The sequence below is a fragment of the Gambusia affinis genome, linkage group LG18 (genome assembly GCF_019740435.1).
Source record: "Gambusia affinis linkage group LG18, SWU_Gaff_1.0, whole genome shotgun sequence".
NCBI lineage: Eukaryota > Metazoa > Chordata > Actinopteri > Cyprinodontiformes > Poeciliidae > Gambusia > Gambusia affinis.
In genome coordinates, this window is record NC_057885.1 from 12171240 (window position 1) to 12197719 (window position 26480).

Here is a 26480-nt window from a genome sequence, read left to right on the forward strand (position 1 = left end):
GTTTCTGTAATATAGGCTCAAAATCTCATTAGTGCATTGCGTGCCACCATTATATAAAATACAGTTAAAACCTTGTTTCTTTGAGAGCACATGAACTCAAAACCTAAACGTTTACTCATGTCATTGAGAGAAAACCATCTTCTTGAACCAAAAGTAATTTAAAGCATTTGTTTTCTTTCCGACTGTATCAGTCTCTCAGTCTGTTGTGGAAGACATCTGACCAACTCTCCTTTACAATGTGTCATGTTTGTTGAGTTTTGCAGTTATTCTTTTTTATGAACATCCCTCTTAGGGTCTCATTGCTGCATTTCAATCAGATTGAGCTCTGTACTCTAAATAGGAAGTTGCACAACTTTAATTCTTTTTTGTTGGGTCTTTTTCTTGTAGGTTTGCTTCTAGGTTTGGGATCATTGTCCTGTTGATTACCCAGTTTCAGCTAAGCTCTACCTCTGACAGATTTGACGCTACAACACCTTGGTAAACACAGGACATTGTGGTTGACTGAGGTTCTGCAAGGTGTCCATACCATGCAGTGGTAAAACCAGCAAAAGACAATGACACTCTTACCACCATGACAGGCAGCACATGTAGGGTGTCTTTCCTGAATGTGGTGTACATTATAACCATCTCTACCTTAGGTTTTCTGTTCAAAGAGTATTGTTCCAGAGATGTTATCAATTATTCAGGTGATGCTATATAAATTTCTGCTGCCATTATTCTTTTCAGTGTATAGTGTTCTCTCGTAGTCTCTACTTTGAAATGATTAGGAGCAGAAGGCAACTTTTGGAATTGGAGTTCAGCCCAAATATTGTACAATGACAGTAGAGGATAAGTTATAAAAAAAAAAATGTGTGTTGGGTAAGAGATTTCATTTTAAATCTCCTTAAATCTCCTGATCTACTTTCTTGAAATAAGTTTAATTTCTTCAGGGGCGCAGTTGTTTTCTTTAACTTCTTTTCTCACACCAGTTCCATTTCCTTGTGAAAAGACATGCTCTTGAATCATTTGACATTTGATTTATATTGAAAAGGAGTGCACTCATTTTTGTTGTTTATGTATTTAAGACCATGCCTGAAACCGTCTGTGTTAGCATTCTTTATTAGACACCATATGAATTCATTTTGCCCAAGAAAGAATCTGTAGCAGCAGAGCGGTCATGAGGTTGGAGTCATAACCTTTTGAAAGGCTAAGAGCAAACACAGAGGAAGATTCCCCAAACCAAGTGGGTCATTCTTATCCAGGGTTGTTTTCTGTCTGTGGCAGCTAATGGAACTGGATATAAACTGATCTGTAATACAGAGGACTGAAGAAAATATAGTGCATCCTTTCTTCTCCCAATGACGCACAAACTGAGTCTGTATGTGACGCATGTGTGGGTTACAGAGGAACAGAAGGAAAGGGGGACTTTATTAAGTGGTTTTGTGCTGAAAAAGTATGCTTGGGCTTTTACCTGTGCAAAACAGCAAAGCGCTTTGAAAGCCAAAGTTTCACCTGGGGAATCCAAACCAACTTGAGCTTTCAGCCTCAAATTTTTCTCACGCCGACGCGGGAGTTTATGCGGGAAAAGCTGTTTTACTGAATTCCACGGCAAGTCTACTTTTCCTTGACTTGACTGTCAACTTTCACTGTTGTTTAGAACAGTTTCATAGCCTAAAGCTCTGACAAGGACAAAAAAACAGGTTGGAAAGACGGGGGAAAGCACCCACCGCTTCAAAACGGAGCTAAAACACACTCACTCAAGTGTGCAAAACACACACCACAGTCCACTGCAGAGGCACAGAGACGAAAATGTGACACAAAAAATGGAGTAAGGAAAAGATGGTAAAAAAAAAAAAACACACAAAGGTGATGGAATGAAAGGTGAAACAGGGTTTCAGTAAAATAAAATACAGAGATTTTCTAAAATAGGTCAGCTCAAAAGGTAGAAGTAAGTCTGTGTATAAAAAAATGCAAAAAAGAAAAAAGGCATACACCAATATATATTGCACAGTGCTTTAAAAAGGTATCATGTGGAGCTTCTGTTTGTTTCTTTTTCTGACACACTTAAAAGTTTAAGATAGGGCTTGGGGTAGTTTCAATGGACAGAATCCACTGTCAAGCACAAAGAACACAAATATGCATCCTGTGTTACAGCTAGCATAAAAACTAACAGCATGTTAGAAAAAGAGCAACATACTAAATGTGACAGTGTAATGGTCTGTGGCTGCTTTGCTACTTCGGCACTTGGCCGACAAACTGCAAAGTCTGGTCTCCACTAGAACGTGGAGAAGTTGGAAACGTTAAGAAATGCTGCATTAAAACCACCAAGAAGAGAGAATGATTTTTTTTTCTTTTTCAAATGCAATTATACGTAGTTCTTAAAGGCAATTGCAAAACAATATTGGATCATGAATCACCAACCAATTCAATTAAAAAGGTGATTATGAGCTAAAGACTGATGGCAAATTTGTAGAAAATTCAACTCAAGTGGCAGAGTTGCTCGATGTCTGTACAGTAAATAGCTTCATATCACAAAGTACAGCAATAAAGGTTAGTATAGAACTGCATTAAGTGTAAAATCTAGTTAAAATTACATTCAGATCTTCGGTATTTTTATGAGATAGACAACAGTCCAAAAGGAAATTACATCCTCAATTATTTTTTTCTTTAGATCTATAACTAATTCTACACTGTCATTAGTGATTTTCCATGCTGTAGTCATACCAAAATCAAAAAATTATTACCTTTTGTTGACTAGCAACTATAAACCAGTCAGTGCATTTCCTATAACATCAAAATGTATTTAATGATAACCGTTAAATACATTTTAATGAAGATGACACAGTTATTTCTACTTATTGTAACAACACAGAGAAGCGGGTCAAGCTGGTTGACAGATATTATAGCAAAGGAAACATGCTTCATAAAGAAATGTATGAAAAGTTTGAACATTTTCCACTAAAATCCACAGAGCAGATACAAGCCTAAGACACTTATTTTCAGGTGAACACTTAGTCACGGCTGAATCGAGATTTGAATGTGAATTAAAGAACTCCCATAAAGAAGGTCTGCTCCAAGGTCACGTTCAGTTTGAGAAATTTTACATTTATCAAACATTGCTTTCCTGAATGAGAAATAAAGATCTACAGTTTCCTTGATTAGTTTCCACATTTCAAATTATTCACAAGCTGGTCCATCACAAACTTTACAACTTTAAAGAGGTGATATGCATTTCCCAGTCAAATTGTACCCGTTTACAGCACAAGCAAGTAATTATGTTATGGTATAGGTCAAACATAACTTAAAAGAAATTGGACTTCACAATTTGATGCCTAGAAATCGGGCATCGGTGTCTTTAGGATGTTGCTCCTTCCGACACGCCGCCTTCAGCATGTCATTATGCCGTTAACAACCGTTGTTGAGAGTGCTGGATTAGTTTAAATGATGAACAGAACCGACTTGCAGTTCCATCAGGAATTGCTAATTGCTGCCGCTGCTAGTCATAGACACACTCCACAATATCTTTTACAATTTTATTGAGGGAATTTTTACTTTTTTTCTTCTACATTTGAAAGCCATTCCCTTTAGTTCATGGAAATCCTTATTTGAAAACTGCATATTATTATTAAGAATACTTTTGTCTAATATTAGGTATAATTGATGATACCCATTATGTTATTTTGTCGGTATGACAAAAAAAAAAAAAAAAAGGCAAAAAGTGACAGTTATGTTTCACAGCACTATTTCTGTTGGTTCTTATTCAGGAAGCTCAGATTGTGGCCCTGTTGTTTCATTTCTGAAAAAAATAAAAATGTGTTTTTCGTGCCGACTGTTCATCACCGGCGAAAACAATCTCTGCTAATTACACCAAACAAAGAGGCAAATGAATAGACACCATCTTTGTTGATTGGGCACATCTTTGGAAACGCACGCGGCCTCAGAGAGGAAAGGAAGCATGTGTTCATGTGTAGGAGAGTAACTCGCAGAATAATTAACGGCAAACTTTGCAAAGCAGCCAAATTTTGCAGATTGCAACACAAGATGGCAGTTGCTTCAATATTTGCACAGTGCAGACTATTCCAGCCTGAACCTTTTTAGAATTGTGTGGGCTGGTTCAACTGGGGAGGGGGGGGGCGCATTTAAAATCTTGATTTGACCGCCATTAGCCCCAATCTTTCCCACCAAATTAGAAAATTGGTGGGAAAATAGAACCAAACCATTGTTCTAACGACATCGAAAGAAGACCATGGCACTACCTCATGATCATTCATTACAAAACGTTACAGATAATTAAGGCACTCTGATCTGAGAAGAGGATGACAAAGAAGCTCAAGAAAGATAATGTGTGTGAAAGCAGTGACTTTACTGTATGTTTAGGTTTTAATTGAGCAAAAACTTTTGATGTGAGAGCTTCGGGGCAGCCCAAAACTTGCCTCTCTCTCTCCTATCAATTATAACTACATAGAGTTATTGCTCTTTTAAGTTCAGCATGTTCCGAGGTTTGAAGATGCATGACGCGATAATGAGAGAGCGCAATGTGACAGAGCGTGAAGCGCCCCTCGTTCACAGCTCGCTCCAGCAAGTAACCAATCAGTTCAATCACGGTTCTCCACTGTGATTCCAACAAGAGACATCTGACAGTTTATGTTGCCTGTGATTTAAAACATAAAGGTGTGCGCATGGTTTGTGCCGAGACGGCAATGCATTTACCTATATCTAATGACCCTCATCCATCTAAGATAGCCAATTAGAGGGCTGGATGTTAGCGGCAGTCCAGCATTCGCCACTCGTTACCTACCCAATGTGTGCTTTGGCCTTCTGCTCCCTTCAATTAATTCACCAAGGATGGTGAGAAGGAGGAAGCAGACAGAAAAAAAAAGAAAAAAAGAAAGCTGGATAAAAATAACTCGCCCAATTACAACTGCTATGAGTTAGGTGGCAATCGTGGCGCTGACTAAGGAAGAGAAAAGAAGGGGGGGGGGGGGGTCAAAAGGTAAACATTTGCACACCTTTAATTTGCCTGGCTGCTGCTTGTCTGCATAAAGTATTGACCTAACCACTTAAAAAAATTAAATAAAGAAGGGAACTTTAAGAAGTATCCTTAGAACAGTGTGGGTTGTAACAATTAGCTATGCTTTCTACTTACTCCTTATTGGAATATCCCAGCTATTTATTCATTTATTTATTTGTTTGTTTCAAACGTGATAGAAGTATAAAACCACACACATGAACAAGGAATGCAAAAGACATATTTTTGTACAATAATCTTAATATGCTGGTTGTACTGCTCTATAATTATTGTGGTTCCTTAGTTTTGATGTTGTTGTTTTTTAAATAAATGGGTATCATTTACCTATTTGAAATAAACGCAAAAAAATATAAATAATATTTTTATTATTTATATAAATAATATTTTTTTTCTTCAAATGTTATTCAAAGCTTCCTCTAAATATTTTAGTCATTTAAACAGTGAGGAAAATCTGTTTCATACGCAGCTGACTTTACAACTTTTCACCACTGAAAAAAAGAAAATGAGACAGAATCTAAAAAAAGAAAAATACAGAAAATCACATTGCATGATTTATAAATAAGTAAACTTAATTTTGTTCCATAAAATGAGCATTTCAAGCATTAGAAAAACAAAGTTTGACATTCTCTGTAATGGAAAACAGGAGTTTTCCATTACAGAGGCTAGACCAGGGGTGGGCACTCCTGGTCCTCCAGGGTCGGTGCCCTGCAACTTTTAGATGCATCTCTACTTCAACACACCTGAGTCAAATAAAGAGGTCATTAGCAGGACTCTGGAGAACTTGACTGCACTTGGGAGGTGATTCATCTGTTGGATTCAGGTGTGTTGGACCAGGGAGACATCTAAGAGTTGCAGGACACCGGCCCACCCCTGGGCTAGACTGAACATCCTGCAGGATGGATTTTGTCTCATTCCTTAATATAGATCTGCAGATCTTCCAGGTTTCTGGGTCGTCACTGGGCAACACAGAGTTTCATCTCTCTCCAAAAATTTTAAAAATGGGTTCAGGTCTGCAGACTGGCTATGACAGACTGGTTGTTAAAGAACCATGACTTAGCTGCTCTGGCTGTGTGTTTCAGATCAATGTCTCGCTGGAAGACCGACTCATAGAGGCATAGAGGTCAAAATATGATGTTTTGACCTCTATGCCTCACGGTTGGGATGGTGCTCTTGGGATTATGCTCATCCTTCATCCCTTTCATGAACTTTAAACCAGAATGTTCTATTTTATCTCCTTTGATCATACAGCCTTCTCCCATGTCTCCCCTGGATCATCCAGATTGTCATTGGCAAACTTTACGGCTTGGACATGTGCTAGCTTAAGCAGGGGTGGAGGTTTTGAGCAACATCCTTATATACCTTGATATCAGAGACTAGACATTCTCAATTCCTCTAATATGGGACAAACACATCTGCAAAAATACAAAATGCCAAAGACATAAAATGATCTGGACTTTGGTCATCCAAATATCAGGAGAATAAAAGTGTGACTGTTGCCTTGAAGGGCCTTGATATGTCCATTGAGAAATGAAGGAACCAGTGGGGAAGACATCCATTTAAAAAGAAGCACAACAGCTTTAACTACATGCTAATATTGCTCCGTGTCTACTGAATGTGTTAACAGCACACATTTTTAGCGCACAGACTTTCAATTCTAATGTGTCAGCTCGGTGATTACAGCTTGTGTTTCCCTAACGTATCAGTTAAGGAAGAAAGATGCACTTGTGAACTTGGCCCTGAAGCAAAAATTATTCTTAATTTGCTGATTATTCTCTTAGAAAAAGAAAGAGGGCATTGATGTGAGAAATTCATTCTCATTAGAAATTCTAAACAACTCTGTTTTTTTGTTTTTTTTTAAGCCTTGGGAGTATGCCAGTTGTCACAATAAAGAACAGCAAAGAGCTTTTAACCTAAAAAAAAATTTTCACATAACAGACTACAACTGAATGCTTAATGTGTTTTGACAAGCAAATCAGGAATGCAACTAGTAGCGACCTTAAACCCAAAGACGAAAGACTACACACGTGTCAATTGTTACTATGTGTATTACAGCAGAGTGAGAATACAACCAGAGACACGAGGGGATGTATGAGAAAAGACACTAAAGTTCGATTGATTTTTCTAATACTAAAGCCCACCGCCGTGAAATCCTTCTGAGAGTAAAAGGTGATTGCACTTGGACCACTTTTTTTTTCTCTCTCTCTCTTTTTAACCCAACTGACTTTTTTTTTTACCTTAGTGCCTAAATGACCTTAAACACAGCTCCATCACGGCTTACGATCCATGAGAAAATGGGGAAGGGGTGTTGAGGGAGGTGCTGGGTGGATGATGTTCCCAATAGCTCGTTCATCATGTAAGATTAAATACTCCACTTCACTGATCTTGAACGGGGCACAGTATCCCTCTCTTTCTGAGCTCTCGCTCTCCATCACCCTCTCATTCTCTTACAAACCACCAACGTTCGATTCTCACTCATGCAAGCCTTTGCGCTGAAGTGGTCTCTCCATCCCCTTCACTTCATCTTTTTCGCCCCCCCCCCTCCCACCTTGTCCCAGGTCTTCTGTGTTCTTGCTGTCTTGTCTTCCTTTTTTGCCGCCCGCTTTCCCCCTCTGCAAAACGTGTCGCTGCTGCTGCCGCATTTATGTGGCGGATTGAGCTTGTAAGCTGAAATAATACAATTAATTTGCTCTCTCCCTGAACCTCTCGTTCCCCGCGCTTCTCCCCGCCGTCTCAGATCAAGGAAGTGGAAATGTGCTGACATGGAGGGATACCCCAAAGAGAATTCTAACAAAGATGTTTGTTCACGCTAATGAAGAAAATAATGAAAGGCAAACAACAAAACTGCAAGAGCGAGCAAAACGAATTCGGCGCCAAGGAGGGATGGAAATGAGCTGAGTGCAAGTGGCATTATCAAATATGCACACAAATCTGAGTGAGGCAACAGTATCACATCTGTGAGGTATCTTTCAATCTCATTTTGCTCCTGGGAAGGGAGTCGGCAGAAATGATGTACATAAGCAGGGACTATCGGGGCCTAATTGGACAAACATCAAACAAGAACACCTCGAGAGAAACTGTGAACAAGAAGGAAAACATACCTGTTTTTTAATCTATGGCTAATCGGGAGATTAGGCCGATAAAATAGGTATATTAATCTGCATCGGTTCAATATCAACACAAAAAGTTAACTACGGGACTCTAGGTAACTGTAGTGCTGTTGAACAATAGGGTTTATATTACTGAGTTGCCAGTGAGTACTTTATTAAAAATAACTTTGCAAGTCAGACTTTCAGCACAGACGTTTTGTGCAACAAATCATCAAAATATCAGAGAAAACATGCAAAAAGCTCATCAGCACTGTAAGAAATGCATTTCTATTTTAGTCAAAAAAATAAAAAAAGATTTTAATTCAATGTCAATAAAAAACTCTATTATAGTACATGCATAATTTTGTTTGTTTTAAATGTTATGCTGTGAGATATACCCATCTTACTCTCCATTAAAAACATGCTTCTTCTCTATTAAAACAAAAATCATTTTAAATCTAAATCTTCCTACATGCATGAATGACCAATATCAGACTTGACTCCAGATGGGTCAAACTTTGTCTAAATTATTCAACACTGACTTGTTTTAGTTTCAAAATGCAATGCAGGATAATGGGATGACAATACAAACTATACAAACAATACAAACTACCCCATCTCATCATATTAATATTGATGCATCAATATTAATATGTAATGCATCAATGCTCTCTAAAGCATTTGCAAGGCATGCTGTCTGGTGATGTTCACTCAGTGCTATGGGTGACCGTCAGGCGGTCTGGCAACTGCCTGTTAACCCGTCATTAAACAGCATTCCTCCGTTTGGGCTCCTTAAATTTTACTGTTTTAAATGTAAAATGTCTTTTACATTTAAAAAGACATGTTTAAATGTAAAAGAGCAAGAGAGCAGAGAGCAGACCTAATCATTTCCACACAAACTTAGTCCAAACTTAACTTTTTCCTATGGTTGCTTGACTGCAACTCCTGAATAGTTTTATTTTTTTCTCAAGGAAATAAACATTATAGGTTCTGCAAAACAAGCCATCTGACTTTTGCTGTAGTTGTGAACTATAAAATAAAAAGCAAACTTGTGATTCTTTTATGTCTGACATTCTGTAATCAGTGAGAACAAATGTACACTTCTAAAGTTTTTAAAAGGTTTCCTAGTGTCTCATGGTGCTTTATATCCAGCATGGGAAAAAAATGCATGCATTATTTCAGTGTTTGAGAGAAAGTTTCTGTTTTATACTAGCTTCTCTTAGTTTTGCCATACTTGACTTTTTGCAAATTTCTACCAACTTTTCCCTCCTGCTGTTTTGCTGTTCGGCAGCAATTTGCATAAACGTGTGACTGGCGCAGAGTCAGTAGTAGGAAGGCCTTTGCATACTAATACTTTTCAAGCAAGATCACTGAAACATGCCTCCTTCCTCCACCTCACACTAGCTTTGCTGAAATTGCAGTTTGTTAGAGACAAGTGTGACTGTCAGTTGGCATCTAGAAAATAATGTCGAGCCAACAGCCACACCTTCAGACGGATGGATAGTAAATACTGAACTTTCTGAGGGTCGGCAACTATTACTTTCTCTGCCGTCTTTCTATTAATGCACTCTTCGACAAACATATTAGTTTCCACAAAAACAAAAATAAATTAAAAAATGGAATAAACTTTTTTCCATCAGTCACAGCACAAAAGAAGACTGAGAAAGACAAAAGGCATGCAGTGCACCAAAGCTGCTTTTTCAACTAGCGCAGGCGTTAGAATTTATCTGTCTTGAAAAAGTAGTTACATGAAGGAAGAAATACAAATTTTACACATAAGAATCTGAAAAGTTCACCTTGCATCTGTTTTCAGCTCTGCTGGGTCAAAACTTCAGCGGAGCTTAACCACATTTTGCCGCAGTAAAAGTTGCAAGTGTTTCCAATTAGCTCGGTCCGTCTTCACATGAACTCCCACAGCATGATTACTGCCAACATGTTTCACACTGGGGATGGTTTGCAGTGATAGTTTTCAACCACATCTTGCATTTTACATGGAGCAAAAAACGCTACCTGTGGTTTCATCTGATCAGAGTTTCTTGACATATCTCCTAGTTGGCTGAGAGCAAAATGCTAGCACTACTTCTTATTGTCGTCTTTCAACAGTACTTCTTCTTCTTGCCATTCTCCATTACTTCCCAACTGCTTCTCATTAAGCAAATGTGCTCCTTCTTCAGCCTCTCAGTTTAAGTGGATGGTCATGTGTTGGTAGGTTTGCAGTTGTGTCAAACTTTTTCTACTTTCAGCTGTTGGATTGAACAGTGCTCTTTTGGACGTTCTAAACTTACGATATTGACTTGCTTTGATCTTAACAACAACTTTATCCATCTCCATGACGCTGTTTGTTCACTGAGGTTCTTAAAACATTGTAAAATACATTGACGCCAAAAGCTTAGAGGGTCTGTATAACGTCTACAACTCAACTTTGGATTTGCACGCCAAGGTCTTGTATTTCTGTTTGTTGCCATTTTTCTTACTTCCACCGTCAGAATGTCTGCAGTAAATTATCAGCAGCGGTACATGGGGCTGAGCAACAAGGTTGCAAACTTGTCTTTTCTGTGTGCTAGCATGTGCTTTTTCTGCAAGCATCCAGTATTTCAGAGTAGACCGAAACATTTTAAAACACACATGTGCATATGTAGATATTCACTTTCTGCATTACACATTCACGAGCCTCTCCAATTCTCCCACCGCCGCTTCAAGGAGGCTTATCATCTTCCGTCTTTTAAACACGAAACTGTCATTCTGTACAGAGGAGTTCCCAGTGGCGTTGGAAGTACCTGTTCTGTTTTGCAGAGCCTGACTTTACTCCCCACCAGGGACACCAGGAGTCTGCCTTTGTAACCACGGAGCTCCAGCAAGCCTCGCTTGTTTGTGGAGGGGAGTTGGGAAAGGCTGTCGGTGAGCTTCTGGGAGCTGCTGGCGGGGGGGCGCATGGCCGTCTGAAGAATTTCCATCCACTCCTGGCGCTCCCCTGTGGACACGTGCATGAGTGAGAGACAGAAGCGGAGGAAGAAGGGAAGCAGATGGCGGATGAGGACACATATGTGAGAGTGAATACAAAGAGGGAACAGAATTAAGAAAATAAGAAGACAGCAAAAAAAAAAAAAAAAAAAAAGACATTGAGAGTTCAGGATCTCCTAGAGTCTTTACATCACACTGTTAGTTCATCATTTTTCAATTTCTTCACTGAGTTATATTGGTTCTTTGACTGCTCAAGCGCAACTGAATGTGATAAAGAATATTCCAGACTGAAAGAAAAGTTATTGAAACACAGGATGAGGCACAATTGCTAAAATGATCCCGGCTCGCAGAAAAGGAAATCCTACAACGCTGAAAGAAAGTAGTGAATATCTCCACTAAACACATAGATGCAAGTGCCACTTTTACATTCTGAAGCTACGGGGCAAGAAGCGACGTGGGTGATTTCAGACTAACACATAGACGTATAAATGTACCAATATAACTGATCTTTTGATGATCAGTTCACAGACTTGCCTCAAAATAGAAAGCAAGTGAGCAAAGTCACAGAAAGGTGTGAGCACATTTCACAGGTAAAATTATCTGACTGTTTACCAAGTATATAAATATACATTCAGCTGAGAGTCTTGTTTCATCAAAGAGTTTGCCTGATAAGGCTTTTAATGACGTCTTCCATAAGTACAAAACAAATCTTAATAAATTTTAAATGAATAAGGAAAAAGCTATGCAAACTAATCCCTATGCAAAATAGTAATGGCCCCCAGAATTTAAAAACTGGTTGCGCCAACCATGGTGGTAACAACTGCCATAAATTGCATGTGATTCAAGGCAATCAACTTTCTACCATTGTTTTGTACAACTCTGGTGTCAGGGACTTTTGACCCACTGTTTACTGCAGTGACCTTTGATTTGCTTAGACAAGATGGAAACCTAGATTTGGATTAGTGTCCTGTTTTAAAGCCCATGTATACCTGAGTATACTGGAGTTTTTGGTCACAAATGATAGTCAGATGTCATCCATAAGGATTTTCTACAAGAGACCAGAAGCCATAGTTCCAATAAATGTGTTCATGTTGGCCAGCAGGTTGTTTTCTGCCTTAATTTCTGCTGTGGATACAGTTTTTGAAATCTTTCTTATAAAGAGATAAGTAAGATAATTGGAGTGCTTCAAAAATCATATTCAGTTATTTTATGACCCGCTGGATGAGTAATTTATTAACTTTGAGTAATTTTGGTTCACCACCTCTTTGGAAGGTTAATGTTTGGATGGGTTTCATTGTAGTTTGTTGGAAACCCGAAACCCTAAAAATGTCTAAGAAATGAAGCCATTTCCACATTGTTCTTGTTCTTTTTCCAGAGATATTCATCCATTTCTTTGGGCAAGATGTGTTGCTTTTTGAGATCTTTCAGCCTACTTCATGTTGTCAGACAGGTCCTAGTTAGGCAAGTTCTTGCCTCTTGATAAACAGTCTTGATTGTGGCTGGTGAAACTCAACATAGCTGTCCAAAAATGTTGTTTATTTACAGCTAATCTTCAATTTAGCAGAGAACGTAGATTGGTCTGAATAATATTGCTTCCTCCTTAATTAACAGTGTTTACAGAGAGTTGTAGTTAAGATGACATGGCCTTTAAAAGTCTGAGTGATTAAGCAAAAAAGTAGAAACTATAAGCATGCAAATGCTTGTGCATGACAATTAAACCAATGGAATTTCATCCAGCTTCATATTTAGTTTGGTCCCAAAAACTCTCGTGTCCTTGAACAAAACACAGAATTTGAAAAAAAAAAAAAAAAAAGGAAACTTACTGAAAATCCCTCCCTGGATCACAGCTCAGCTAAATGGACCAACACAGAGCAAAGGCGTCATGTTCCAGCCAGGGTTTTACATTCAAACAATGTACACTCAAAAGGGCTTGTCAGACATCTTCCTCTGCAACTTTTCAAACAGACTTAAAAGGAGACACGAAGCCGACACTGTAAAGCCCATTCCCCCACCGCCCGAGACACTGAGCTATCAAAGCCAGCAAAGTGGAAACACAAGAATTACCAAAGGATTGCAAACACACACAGTCTAACATCACAGGTCCAGAGCTGAGCCCACAGAGGCAAGTGTTCAACACAAAGACAGAAAAACAAGTATCAAATAAAATCTGCAAACTAGTATCAAACTCTGGAATCAATTGAGAAAGTCTTGCAAATTTGAAAAAGTCTAAAAGAATCCACTTTTTGTTCCCTCCACCATTGTTTAATTGCCATAAAAAAAGGAGATTTGAAGGTTTCTAAAGACTCTGAAAAGTCAACAGAGCTATGTGCAAAATTCATGCGTCTTCGGAGCCAAGATCCAACAACAAACACCGGCGATGGGACCGAATGAGAAGTTCTCATCGAGAAAACACAAGATGCCAAAGCAAAGCTAGAGGAATGGGAGGTTGCATTTGTTACCAACTGTTTTAAACATTGATGCTTTTACCTCGAGTAATTACTGCTCTGCTGGCTTTTGGTGTCCAATTACGTTCATTATGTTCCTGTTCTTTGATAGTCACAAATCATGTCAGCACCACTAACAAAGTGGTTGCCATCCAGGAAATGTGCAAATGAAATTTCTGCCGAAGCTCATCCATGAAAGGAATAAAGAAAATAATACAGTGCTTTCAGTTATGGCTTATTGATCTGTCTTTTTACTTTTTCCCCTTCAGGGTATTTTGAGAACAGAAGTTCCCAGAGCTGACAGGTACTCTGTGTCTCCTTCAATGTATCGCAGAATGAAAAGGAATCCAGTAAGGAACAACATGTACCGGACTGGTAAGGATGAAGAGGCACACTGACATCCAATTGTCTACACAAGAACCCAATCTGAATAAAGTTTTACTGTGCATCCTTTCTACTAGTGCAGGAAATGCACCGCGTCTGCCTCCAATAGGCAACATAACTGAGATTATTTATATGACGAATCAATATTTCTGAGTCCAATTTTAAGCTTTCAAAGGCAACGAACAATTTATGCACGTTCTTAGCCATTTCCAAAATGTGCAAAAAATTATTTCAAATTGCATCTATGGGATATAGAACGTAGATATTTTAAAGGAGAAAGTGAGTTTGAAATAAAAAAAACTATAGCACAAAGTGTATTGCATATTTTGTGACTTATTATTTTAGCTTGGAGTGAGTAAAAACCAACATATGGCTTCTGGAAAAACCAGAATATTACCTAAGACCAAGACAATTTCCCCCCACCCTCAATACAGAAATCTCATCGTAATAGTTTCAGGCACTCCAACAGTTTTAGACATTGGCCTCCTAATTCCACAGATCTCAATACAGCAGTCTATGAGACATCCTATGCATGAAGGCTCCACTTCTCAAACTCCAGGACAGATCTTTTGTGTGAGGGCTGTTTTGGTAGCAAAAAGAGGAACCAACACACATTTGGTAGATGTCCTTTAAATGAGCAGGAACATGTTTTTGCTCTTACTCAACAAACATGATGTTGGATACTTTGCTTTTCTGGTTTGATTAAAACATAACTGGAGCATGTTTTGTTGTCATAATGTTGCCTTTCTCTGCAGAATGACAGTGTTTCTTAATCGACTCCTAGTGAGTCGATTAAGACTATCCCTCGACTTTGGTTATAAACACATCCCATGGAGAAGTTTCTAATCTCTGCAGGCCATCCCGTCCAACTGAGGACCCACACAGTGCATCTGCTTCCTGTACCTGAGCTCATCTCTGGTCCAGCAGCCCAGGAGGTTCTTATGAATTCACAAAGAGCTGGCGTATCAATAATAAACAGCCTTCTCAATTATTGACAGCTCTGTACATCACTACTCTTTACTGTTCGTCCCCACCTTGCTTTCTGAGATCCATTACCTGCCCTGCACTCTCTTATTTGCCTCTTCATTTATTCAGGGGCCTCCTTCTTTTCTCCTTCTGCTCATCTCTCGCTTTCGACCAAGCTGTCAGCCTGACTTCTGATGGAGGGATGGAGCGAGAAAGAAAGGAGAAATTTACGCCTGCATGTGCCTATCTGATTTGCGTTCTTGAATGTTTTTTTTGTTTGTTTTTTTGTTTTGCATATGTTATGGAGTATGTCTCTCTTCAAAAGCAAAAAAAATTCTACATTGCTTGCCAAAATCAGCTGCTTTTTTTTTTTTAACTCTGCCTTCACCTCTGTATGCATAAAATAAAAAAAAAAAGCCCACTGCTTCATCCAGCATTCGGCGCTTATTACAGGAAATATGCATGTGCAGCCAGCTATCTGAAAGACTGTTCCACTCTCCACCGAGACAGACGAGGAGAGAGGCATATAATCCTCACAGAAAGTGGATGAGATGAGAGCCAGGTCCACTCTGCGCTCAACAGGAATCTTAAAAGCCACCCACACGGTCTCCATCAGCAGGAATAACAAAAGAAAAAGGGGGAAAAAAATAAACAAAAGAATATGGGCTTTTTTGTCCGGTTCCATTTATTTTCTCTCATTTCAATCATTTCATGCCAAAATCTACAAATACTGAATTAAACATTCACATTAGTGTCTATTTGTTGAATGTTCGTGTTTCTTATGCAGCTGACATTATGAGCTATACGAACCACATTTCCATTATAGCCCTTTTGTATTGCCATCACCTAAATAACTTGCATTTGCAGAAAAGAGTTTGATTGCCTTCGAGAAGATGCAGAGCTTTACACAGAAACGGACGGACTCTGAAGCACCGTTTCCACTGACCGTACGGCTCGGGTCAGTGTGTTTTTACTACTATTAAAGGCATTTTATGGTCAGACTGAGTCTATTTAATCATGAATGCTGAGAGGCATGTTTAGAGGGCTTAATGTGATTCTTTAAAAAGAATAACAAAAAGAGTAATTAAACCCCAAATCAATTCTTTTTTGCAGATAATCTGTATAAACTGGGCCCCAACTATGCCATCTTTTGCTACTGTGCAAATGTTGGCATTTTTGAGTAAAACTTCTCAGTGCTGCCCTCTTTGGACTAAAGACTGGCTATTGCAATTGGTTTTTCCTGTTGGTTACAAATAGTATAGCTTAGTTGCTTAGTTTTTATGATGTTCCTTTTTCTTTAGGTTCTCTAACGAACCCATGGGATCCACCAAAAAAACCGATGGATGAATTAATTGAAATTAATTTGCACACAAGCGGACAGTGTCTATTGATTTGGTGACTTGTGAATTTGTTTGACCTGAGTTTTACTCAGGGAAATTTATCAAGAGGGGGGGATGCAAATCTACTCCAGACTTTTCAAATTTGTATTTCTAAAAAAAAAAAGAAAAGAAAAAAAAAAGAAAAAGATTAAATCGTGTGCAAGACCTGCAAATATGTTTACAGAAACTAAATAAAGTCAAACTAAAGGTCTTATAATTCTAGATGTGTTCTCTCTCTGACCCGCTCCCACTGTGTTTATTTTTATTTACTTATTCTCTACATCTCTCTGGCCCACTTCCCTGTCAACTCGAACCAAACCAACAAGTTTTACAAGCACTTGTGGAAAGCAAATGCCAACCATTGAGAATACAAATCGCTTGCCTTTATATTTCTTTTTAACACAATAAATCTTGTCCTCTGTCAAGAAGCATGTTTGTCTGAAGCCCATCTGCAGATCGACCAACCCCAAAGTTCCAGCCTGCTTTCCATCACTCTATCCCAGCCTTCCATCCTTCCTTCCTTCTTCCTATCTTTCCTCTCTCAAGCTGACAGTACCTGAGGGAAGAGGCCACCTGCGGACCAAGTGGGGAATCAGCCGACAGCTGTGTGCACACTCTCTCCGGTGGCCTTCAATTATTCACTCACTTCTCCCTCCTCCTCCTCCTCTCCATCTTCACTCTGCTCTTTTCATCTCTCCCCACCATTGCTGCCTTAACCCCTCTCTGTCTCTTTTTCACACAGATTGCATGTGGCATTATCCCCTCCTGTTCTTCTCTGGTTTAATCCCCTCCCTTTCTCGTTGCTCCCTTTTTTCTTCTCCACCTCTTGGACTTCTCTGACCGTCACTCCATCACTTTGTTCACCACCCTCCTTACCTCGACTCCATCAGCTCCTTCCCTTCACTCCACTAACCTACTCTCTCTTTCCCTCCATCTCCCAGCGTCTCCTCCTTCCTCACGTGCTTCCCCAAAGATTGATGACTCTTCAGCACCAGGCAAACAGGCCTGTTTAAAGTTGCATGAGGTGATGAGACCAACTTTTCTCCTCCTGTACTTCTCCTGCTCCAATTTTCCTCCTGCCTCCCCTCCTTAAATCTGATGGCAGTGGCCACTTCTACAGGAGAGGCCTCACGCTGTTTCAGACGAGTCAGAGGACTCCAAATCAGACAGCTCCCGTTCGTTCTCAGCTCAAGTCAAGATGCGTCAGTGTGACAACAAGCAGTGAACTGACTTTGTGATAAATGATCCCCCTAAGGACACAACTTATGAACAGACAAAACAAGCTGATTGTCGTTGATATAATGACAGTGAAATGACAGCGGCGGCAGGGAAGACCGTCTGTGCTTGGCTTGCTGAATATACTGCTTTTTATATTGGGCAAGTAGATGCAAAATTTTCTGAAAAGATTTAGTGCAAATATTCCTTACATTAGCAACATTTATTAAACAACCGCTGTGCCCTCTTGTCTGGCCTGCTGGCTCTCCTGGTTGATGGGCTGTAGCCTGCTCTGGCTTCCTGTGGGGTGGCTGCCTGTGTGATGGTTGGAGGGCGTCTCTCCGCTGCCCCTGGCCTGGTGGGTGAGCCAAAGGCTGTGGTGGCTGGAACTGGGAAGCATAGGTGGGGCAGAATAGAGTCTGAGGACAGGAGGGAGATTAAGAGATCTGGGTCATGCTTGGGCAGACAGTGAGGGTTTGGAGGTTGGGTGCACCAGCTGGGGCCTGGGGTCCTGAGTGGGTTGGCAGGTCTCTGGGTCCTGGGCTACTCTTCAATGGCCTTGGTCAGTGATGTTGGTAAGGCCATGGGTGGGACAGGAGTGGGCTAATTTGTGTACTGCCCTCCAGGTGGATTCAAACCGGTGTCTTGACCTCTAATGGGAAAGCTCATCAGATGAGATAGTAAAGTGTCTTCCACACCTTTGTCCTTCTGAGTTCTTGCTAAAGCTGTGGGCTTGTGCTTGTCCGGAGCTCTGGGTGGATGTCACCCATATTTTTTGCTTGGTCTTACTGCAGGGGGTTGGAACAGGCCCTAAGCCACAGAGCGACAGACTTGGCCTGCACAGTGGCAGATGACTGTGAGGCTGGATTGAGGGGGCTCTGTGCACTACGTTTCAACCTATACCTCTCTTTGGCCTGTGGCTGCTGCTCCTGTGCTTCATTGTCCATCTACCTCTGAGGGGCATATGGCTGCACTGCTGTGTTGTGTCTGTCTGCCTGGGGCTTCTGCAGTCTTAAAGAGCAGAGTCCACATGTTCTTAACTGTTCTTGGGTGCCATGTGCTACAGGTTTTCTACCATTCTCATCACTGTAAGTAAGCATCTCAAGGTGACAAACTCACTCACAAACATTCAACACAGCACCCACATGAAAATATAAGCAATCCAAAGGGTTGAAAGGTTACAATTAAGACAATGTGGCATGTCTGCAATCATACTGAATACAGTTTTGATTTAATAAAGCAATCACACAATTAGGATTCCATCTTGAGATATCCGTTTTGCAGAGCAAAACTTCCCTATCACATCTAGTCAACTAGCTTCTCTATATGGTATTCCTGAAATGCTACCAAAGGACACGTGAAAAAAAAGTCACTTGAACCAGACTGGTTGAGAAATATTATAGTGTATTTGTCATAAATAGCAGAACTGTGTGTAGAAAGTTAAAGGTAGAAATTAAATTCCCTTCCAGAGGAGCAAAGTCCTGGAAATAAATACTCTACTAGGCAGAACACTCAAGCTCCCCCTGCCTATAAGATATATATGTATAAGAAATTTTATTTTGTTTTAGCTTTCTAAAAGAAACCATGGTTTCCTAGGCAAGAATTGTGTGCCAGTAGCAATCCTTTCATGTCCACATTATGCTCAAAGTCTATTTCATCAAACGAGTGAAGCACAACTTTAACAATAATGGGTTATTTAGTTGTAAATAATCCATTTACAATGAAAAGAGCTGCAGTGACATGCAGTGTAGGATGTGGGTCAGTTTCCACAATGTCCAGCTAACTGTAAAAAAGGAAAGATCCTTCCTCAAGGCAATGAACAGTGACTTCCTCCATTGACTTTGAGGGCACTCTTTTCATTCAACATATCAACATTGTTATTGAATCTGAAGTAAATAATTGGTAACCTTTTTAACTCCAGACTTTATCCAAATGAAAAAGGATCTCTTTAGCTGGGATGCAATCCAGCATATACAGAACTGTTTACTGTGGATTAATCATTATGTTTTGCTGCTATATGAACAGTCAGCATGTACAAAAAGATGCCTGCTGTTTGAGGACTTAATGTTGGACTTTTTGCCTGTGGTAGAACTGAATCAGAACACAAAGGTACAATAACCAATGTGCCGTAAAGAATAAACAAGAAAGTTTTTAATGTAATTAATGTGTGCGCTTCTGTTTTTGTTCATTCTCGTCTCACAATCTGCCACACAATAAGACGTTTCAGCCATTATCAGAGCCATTATTATGCAAACCTCAATTTCACCAATCTTACTCGTTCAGGGGAATCAAAGGGCACACAATATCTGACCCGAGACACAGACGGACGATTAGCGAACAAGCTGTTTGACCTGAGCTGCTTAACTGACTGCCATCAAACAGGCAGGGGGTTGATGGGAGAAAGCAAGGACCAGAAAGCATCTCTTCCCTTTGTTTTATTCAGGCCTCGATACAAACCCTCCACCTAAGAGACAAGAAACTAAATCAGACTCCAGTTTTGACTGATTCCACAAAAATTTTATCATTAAAAAGCCAATTATTTTCCTCGGTTTTGTCACATACTCTGAACATAAAGTAGTACTATGACCCACAGGTTAAATAAAGGAAACACCATTTTTAATCATCACTTAACACGTAATGTTCAATTTCTATCATGGAACAAGAAGGATTTAGAATTCTTACACTTGGGGGGAAGATGTAGATTGTCTGTAAACACAAAAACAATTTTCTTAGCTTAAGCTTAGCTAAGGCCTGGGATGCAAATGCCATTATTGTAAAGTCCAGTCCTGGAGATTTACCACCCTCAACTTCGAGATGCGTCCTTGGTCCAGCGCACCTGAACGAAGCTATTTGAACATGAAATGTGAATTTTCTTCCAACAACTGTATTTCTGGGTTGAAGTAAAAAAAAAATTTAAAAAAACAATCACCATGATTGTCATTGTCACCCCTTTCTCTTGATCTTACCTGTCTCCTTAGCTCTGCTTAACCCAGACACACACACGCACAACAAAAAAAAATTGTTATTGATCTTTTCACATGGACTTTGAGAGGTAGAAAATCTTGCCCAAACAAATATCTCTTTCTTCGCAAAGTATCACTTTCAAGATTCAGAGTCATGGAAAATCTTTGGTGAAATTAGCTGCGGGAGAAATATGAAATATGCTGAAAAGAGTGAGGGCGAGAGAGAAGTGCATTTATAGAAAGACAGGGAAAATAGGTGAAAGACAGAAGATTACCACAGAGGCATTTAGAAAGAGAGGCGACTCCGGGAGAGAGTGAGGAGACTGTAAAAAGGAGAGAGTGAGAAAAAACAAAGGTAGACAGCGAATCAGACGGTCAGAGTGACAGAGGCAGACTGACGAGCAGCAAGAACATGTTGGGGAGCAGAAAGATGACTGAAAAATACAGAAAAAGAAAGAGAGGGGAAAAAAAAAACAGGGACTTGATGTACCTTCTTTCTCAGCCCGGAATGTGAAAGTCCGGAGGCCCGTGATGACCTCAAACTTATTTTCGCCCAGTCCTTTCACCTGTCTGACGGCACTGACCAGGATCAGACCTTTGGAGTACATCTCCTAAACAGAGAAACACATAATAAGTGCTCCAAACACACACAAACTGAGCTACATTCATGCAAATATTGCCATCGAATTCCTGTTTACTCCTATTATCTGCATCTGTAAACACACAATGACTTTTTCCCCCCAGCGCATTGTTTGCATCAATAGATGTATAAATCAGACTTGTATTACAGTCAGCTGGGATTGAGTTCGGTTTGAAACAGCACTGACAGACATCCTCATCAAAGCGGAACCATATCCCATCAAATGCAGCGTCAAATTTGTTTGCACAAATGGCTGCCTCTGTTCTTTTTTCCAAGCGTCAACTTCAATAAACGGCACTAAGCTCTCGGACAAGCAGAGTGGGTCAAAACGCTGCAGATGCTGCAGGAATAAAAATTAAAAATCTGCCATACATTCAGAGAGAGAAAGTCAAATTTGATCTGCAGTAGTTGATCTCTCTATTGGGGACAAGAAGTGGCTGATTTTCAGTTGGACCAGCACCAACCAGAGACTGCTCGGCCGCAAATTCTAAAACCTAATCCTTCCCTGATTTGTGCACAACATAAAACCACCACCAGCACTCTAGTGCAGAAGTTGTTACTGTGGGAAGTAAAGCGATCCCCTGCCTGTTTGTGGTAACTATTCATGGATTTTTCTACAAAAAAAATAACCCCTAATCAGTCGCAGAAAATCTGCCTGGTTGCAGATCCTTTTATAGAGCACATCTAAACTTTTCAGAAGAAAAAGCAGCTTGGGGAGCTTAAACATCTAAATGCTACTTGACACACAGCCAATAAAGGGGCACCATTCATTTTCCTTGACATTCATTGATTTAAACTCCAATCTGATAAGAAAGATTGTAGAGATTAGCTTTTGCAGTAGTGCTGAAGCAGCTAGCACCAAGTATTAATGTTGTTCAAACTATTAAAATGGTTAGTCACAAGTCACATTCTATAGTTCACTGTCTACTTAGCAATACAAGAGAATATATTTCTGTCAATTTTGTCAAGTGAAACACAATTTATAGTCATGTGTGTCACTGGTTTAATGAGACGCATAACATTAACTATTAGTAGTTTATATCGGCAATTTTCAACTTTCTATGTATGTGAAGCCACATTTGGATAGAAATCGCAATGGTGCTTGGTGAGCTCCCGCTTTCCTAGTTGTACTCTTGACTTCAGGTAGCGTTCTTGTTTTTGTGGTTGGCTTGTTTCCTGCAACTAGGAATTTGGAAGAGAGTACAAAGAGAATACGCCACAAAGTGCTACACAGAGACATAAAGATGTCAAATCTGTTAAAGTTTTGTCTTGGTATTGTTAGTGAACTCCTATTTTGTAATGCCTCCTCTCACAAAGGTATTCTGACATATATCTGTTGTATGTACTACAAACCCCCTGGAAGGGAAATTAGCAAAAATCTGTATCAGCGGGTCAGTGTTTTACAAACAACACAGAGATTTTTGCAAATTGTGATTAGTGCATCTCTAATTAGAGCCAAAATTCATCCTCCCGTCATTATCTGCATCTGTAAGCCCACAAGTACTCCCCCTATTAGCACATTGCTTTCATCAGTATCGCATCAAATGTTGCGGGTAGTTCATCCCCACAAATTGCTTCTGCTGTTTTTTGGGGGGTTTTTATCCAATCATCAACTTTGATAAATGGCACCAAGCCCTTGGACAAGCAGAAGAAAGGTGAAAGAGCAAAATCAAATCAGTATTAGTGTGATCTTTTCATCTCAGATTCCGAACTTGAGATGTGAAGGTTTCGGGAGGAAAAATGGCAGGAAACGACTCAAAATTTGTGAAATGCGAGACCTCAAAGAATAAAAATAAAACCAATAATATTACTTTAGATGCAAAGGGACATGTTAAAACAAATATAGAGGCTAAAAACAAACTTCACAGATATTAAAGACAAAAGAAAATGGGGACGCACACTGTTCTGGGATTTGGACCACAGTGCGGTAAGGGTACAGGTAAAGAAGAGTTTGATTGTGTGCAATGTTTTATTACCCTCATGTTTTTCCCCAAAGTAGCATTAAATTAAGGAAGGATGTTGCACAAGGGGCTTTCTGACCCTCTTTACAATCTCCCAAGATAATGGCAATTAAAGTTCTGGGTCAATGTGGGTGTGAAACGGAAAAGAAAAGGAAAAGTATTAAACCTTAATGTTATGACTGCGACTAGAGGCAAAGACAGAATGGTAGCGCTGTCAAAATCGGAATTCAAAACCTTCTGTGACAAGTGCAGCACTGAATTTCCTTTAAAGTAGGTGGAGAAATTCAAAAAGATCTCAAATTGTGATGTACTTGCGACAGCGTGAACTCCAGAACAGTACATTACGCTTCTGTAATGATGTAAAAATCCCCTGGTTCGCATTTAAGGGGGAAAAAAAAAAGGTCATGGCAGACATTGCATTATTCATGTTGATAATGTCATTATCATTGCAAAGTAAGAAAAAAAAGAAGAGGGAGACATGACTCATTCATTTCCTCTGTTGCTCTTTAGTAGTATTGACCTGAATTTTGATTCTCAGCCGACAAAAAAAAAAAAAAAAAAAGCTTGTGTTGATTGGCATGCATGATGCTGCTTGTTTGCTCTACTGTCCTATCTCGGGGTCACGTCCTGCAAAGGCAGAGTGCAAAAGCAAGTGATGGGAAGGATGAATGAGGGAAGAAAGCGGAGGTGAACTCCTGACTCCCTCTTGCCATTCTTAATTAAGCTAGTGACCTTGACGTTTGCATAGAAAGAAAGAAAGAAGGAAAGAAAAGAGTACAGCCTAAAATATACCAACTAGCACAGTAACTCAGGGAGAGTGGGGGCGGTGGGGGAATACACACGGATGGAAAGAGCTCAAAATAGAAAAAAAAAATATAGAAATTAGGTTCATGTGAAAAGGCCAAGGAGAGAAGTAAAAGAAAGGAAATGGAAAGAGCACTGGAAACACTACAAACCGAGTGATAAGGGGATCTAAAAGTGGCGCACGAGGAAGAAAAAAAAAATTACACTTGTGGGAAAGGGAGACATAATGTAAAAATGAGGATGCCTGAGGGGGTCAGGTAGGGGTCTTCCTCATATTAAAGCAGGATGTTAACAATGGCAAGAAGTGGCTCAACCTAATTACCGACCCGTAGCCTTGCGCGTCTCTCTCCCTGGGAGTTTCACTGTGGTAGCTGCCTCTTTTTCCCTCTAAATTTAGAAAGAAGTCAAAGAAAGGTGAAGAGGAGGAGAAAATGAAGTATGTGTCTACATTTGTGTGTGCGCATGAATTATCTCTGCGGTTGTTATGCTGATAATTACTGTACACCCCCAGTATGGCTTAACAGTAATTAATTGTTTTAATTCTGGTTTTGGGGTCACAACGGAGAGAGTTTTCTTAATTGGTTATTGTGCCTGGCCTGTAAACACTGCGGCAGCAGAAGAGAAGGAAGAAAAGGAGATTTCCGACCGGAAATCGCAGCTACATACTCTTAAAACGCAAAGAGGCCTTCCTGTCTCCTCACACATGATTCACCTCATTCCAACTTTCTCCCTCCTTACTGCATCTACATTCCAGCTCAAAACAGCAAATTTTGTTTTACACTCATTTGTCTCTAAATCTGTCCTATCACAGGGTTCTGTCAGTTTCTTTTTTCTTTTACTCGTTTTTTTTTAATGAACAAAAGTGCCTCTGCTGCAAGGGTAACCGTGTCTCTTCAAAAGCAAACTAGTAAACTTCAGGAAACAATTAAAGCAAAGCAATGGAGCTAAAGCCTACAATAATAGGGGCACCATGAGGAGAAAACAGGGAGGAAGGCTAAATAAATAAATAAATAAAAATACTGAAGAAAAAAAAACGGTTGGCGGATGCCTCTACCAAAATGGAGTTTAAGCTGTTGCGTCTCCAAAGATCCAGGTTTGCAGTGGAGGTACGAGGACACCAGCTGGTTGAAGCAGAAAATTGCAATTTCTTTTTTTAGGGGTGAAAATGATTTTATGAATTTTACACATATAGGCTTGAACCTTTTGTGCTTTCAGCTGCAACCTTGTATTGACTCCACAGGGTTTCTTTAAGGTCTTAGAAAGTAAAAAAATATATATAAATGTCCTTTATTTGCATGTCTTAATCAAATTATTTAAAATCTGCTTGCTTGCATTGAAAGAAAACGTCTGTTCTCCACAATGCAACCAGAAAGTATTCAAGCCTCTTCACTTAAGTTTTGTTACAAAACTGATTTTGTTAAAAATAAAAAAAACACTTCTCTTAAATCCACACATTACATCTCAAAATGAAAAATAAAAAAAATAATAATAAAATGGAGACATTTTATTAATTGTGTCACCTGACACCAGCTGATTGACATAATGTCAATCAGCTTATGAAGAGAACATAGTTTGGAGTGGAACATCCTTCTGTATTCTGTATGTTGACCTAACAGACCAGAAACCAAACAACAAAGTCCTGGAAATGTGAATGGGAATGTGAACCTCCCAGTGGAAAGTGTTAAATGTGGAGAAAGTTAACAACTAGCCATCTTGAAAAGCTGTCTGGTCTCTATTACCTGGAGATAAGAAAACCATCCAGAAGGAGATCAGCCATTGCTGGGGTACTCCACCATTTTCTTTTTAAACCAAAAACATCTGAATTTGTCAAGTCAGGTGAAACAAACTTCTCTGATCCGTGAAAACACCAACACTAAAATGAATTTTATAATAAGTCTGTAGTGTGAAAATGCAAAAAAAAAAAAAAAAAAAAAAAGCAAAAGGGTGTGAATGATTTTTATGGTGCAGGAGACCACTGCAAACAAATCTGTACATTGCATTCAAAAATGATCACCAGCCACATAGACTGAAAAAAAGAGCATAAACCACCAGCGCTCTTCCATCCAACACCAGAGAGAAGCAGTTCAGGTAGGCTACAAATCAAGACTGCTTACACTGACAATTCCTACAACTACTCATGGTGATAAAAAGGACAATGTAGGATTTTCTCATTTCATGAGTGGTGAGTTTGCACGCAAACCAACCGTAAAAGTAGAGAAATATGAACAGATTCACACCAGTAAATGACCTGACGATAATGACTGTCATTAACATGGTTTGTTTCACTGCTTGGGGGTCATTTGAGTAAAACTCTGGCTCTAACATGTAAGGCTGAACCCCGTGCAACTGAAAAGCTTTCGAAACTATTATAAAATCTATCAAAACAAACCTGTCTGTTATCATGTTTACAGATTTAATAACAGCTGATCAGCCAGATTATTTTGCCTCTCGTGATGTCATGAGCCGTAAAACGCAAAAGCAGAACATGTTTTTGTGTAATCCATCAGTAGAAATCCATAACTAATTGCCCAGCAGGGCTTTTAGTTTCAGTGTATATTTGTTAAAGATAAAAAGATTAACCAATGGAATATACGGTATATTAAATCTTAAACTCAAGACTTGGATATCCTTTTATTGTTTAGTTTGCAAGATTCACATGCTATAGTCGG

The 26480-nt window shown here is 39.5% G+C and overlaps 1 protein-coding gene across 3 annotated transcripts in view; it reads right to left on the reverse strand.

Moving 5' to 3' along the window:
- Positions 1-26480, reverse strand: part of arap2 (ArfGAP with RhoGAP domain, ankyrin repeat and PH domain 2) — a 130831-nt gene that overhangs the window by 79846 nt on the left and 24505 nt on the right. For all 3 annotated transcript variants that reach the window (XM_044097633.1, XM_044097632.1, XM_044097634.1), the window contains exons 8-9: positions 20897-21017; positions 10872-11065 (exon numbers count right to left, since the gene is read on the reverse strand). In XM_044097633.1, the coding sequence (XP_043953568.1) occupies positions 10872-11065; positions 20897-21017 (315 nt within the window). The remainder of the gene's footprint in view (positions 1-10871; positions 11066-20896; positions 21018-26480) is intronic.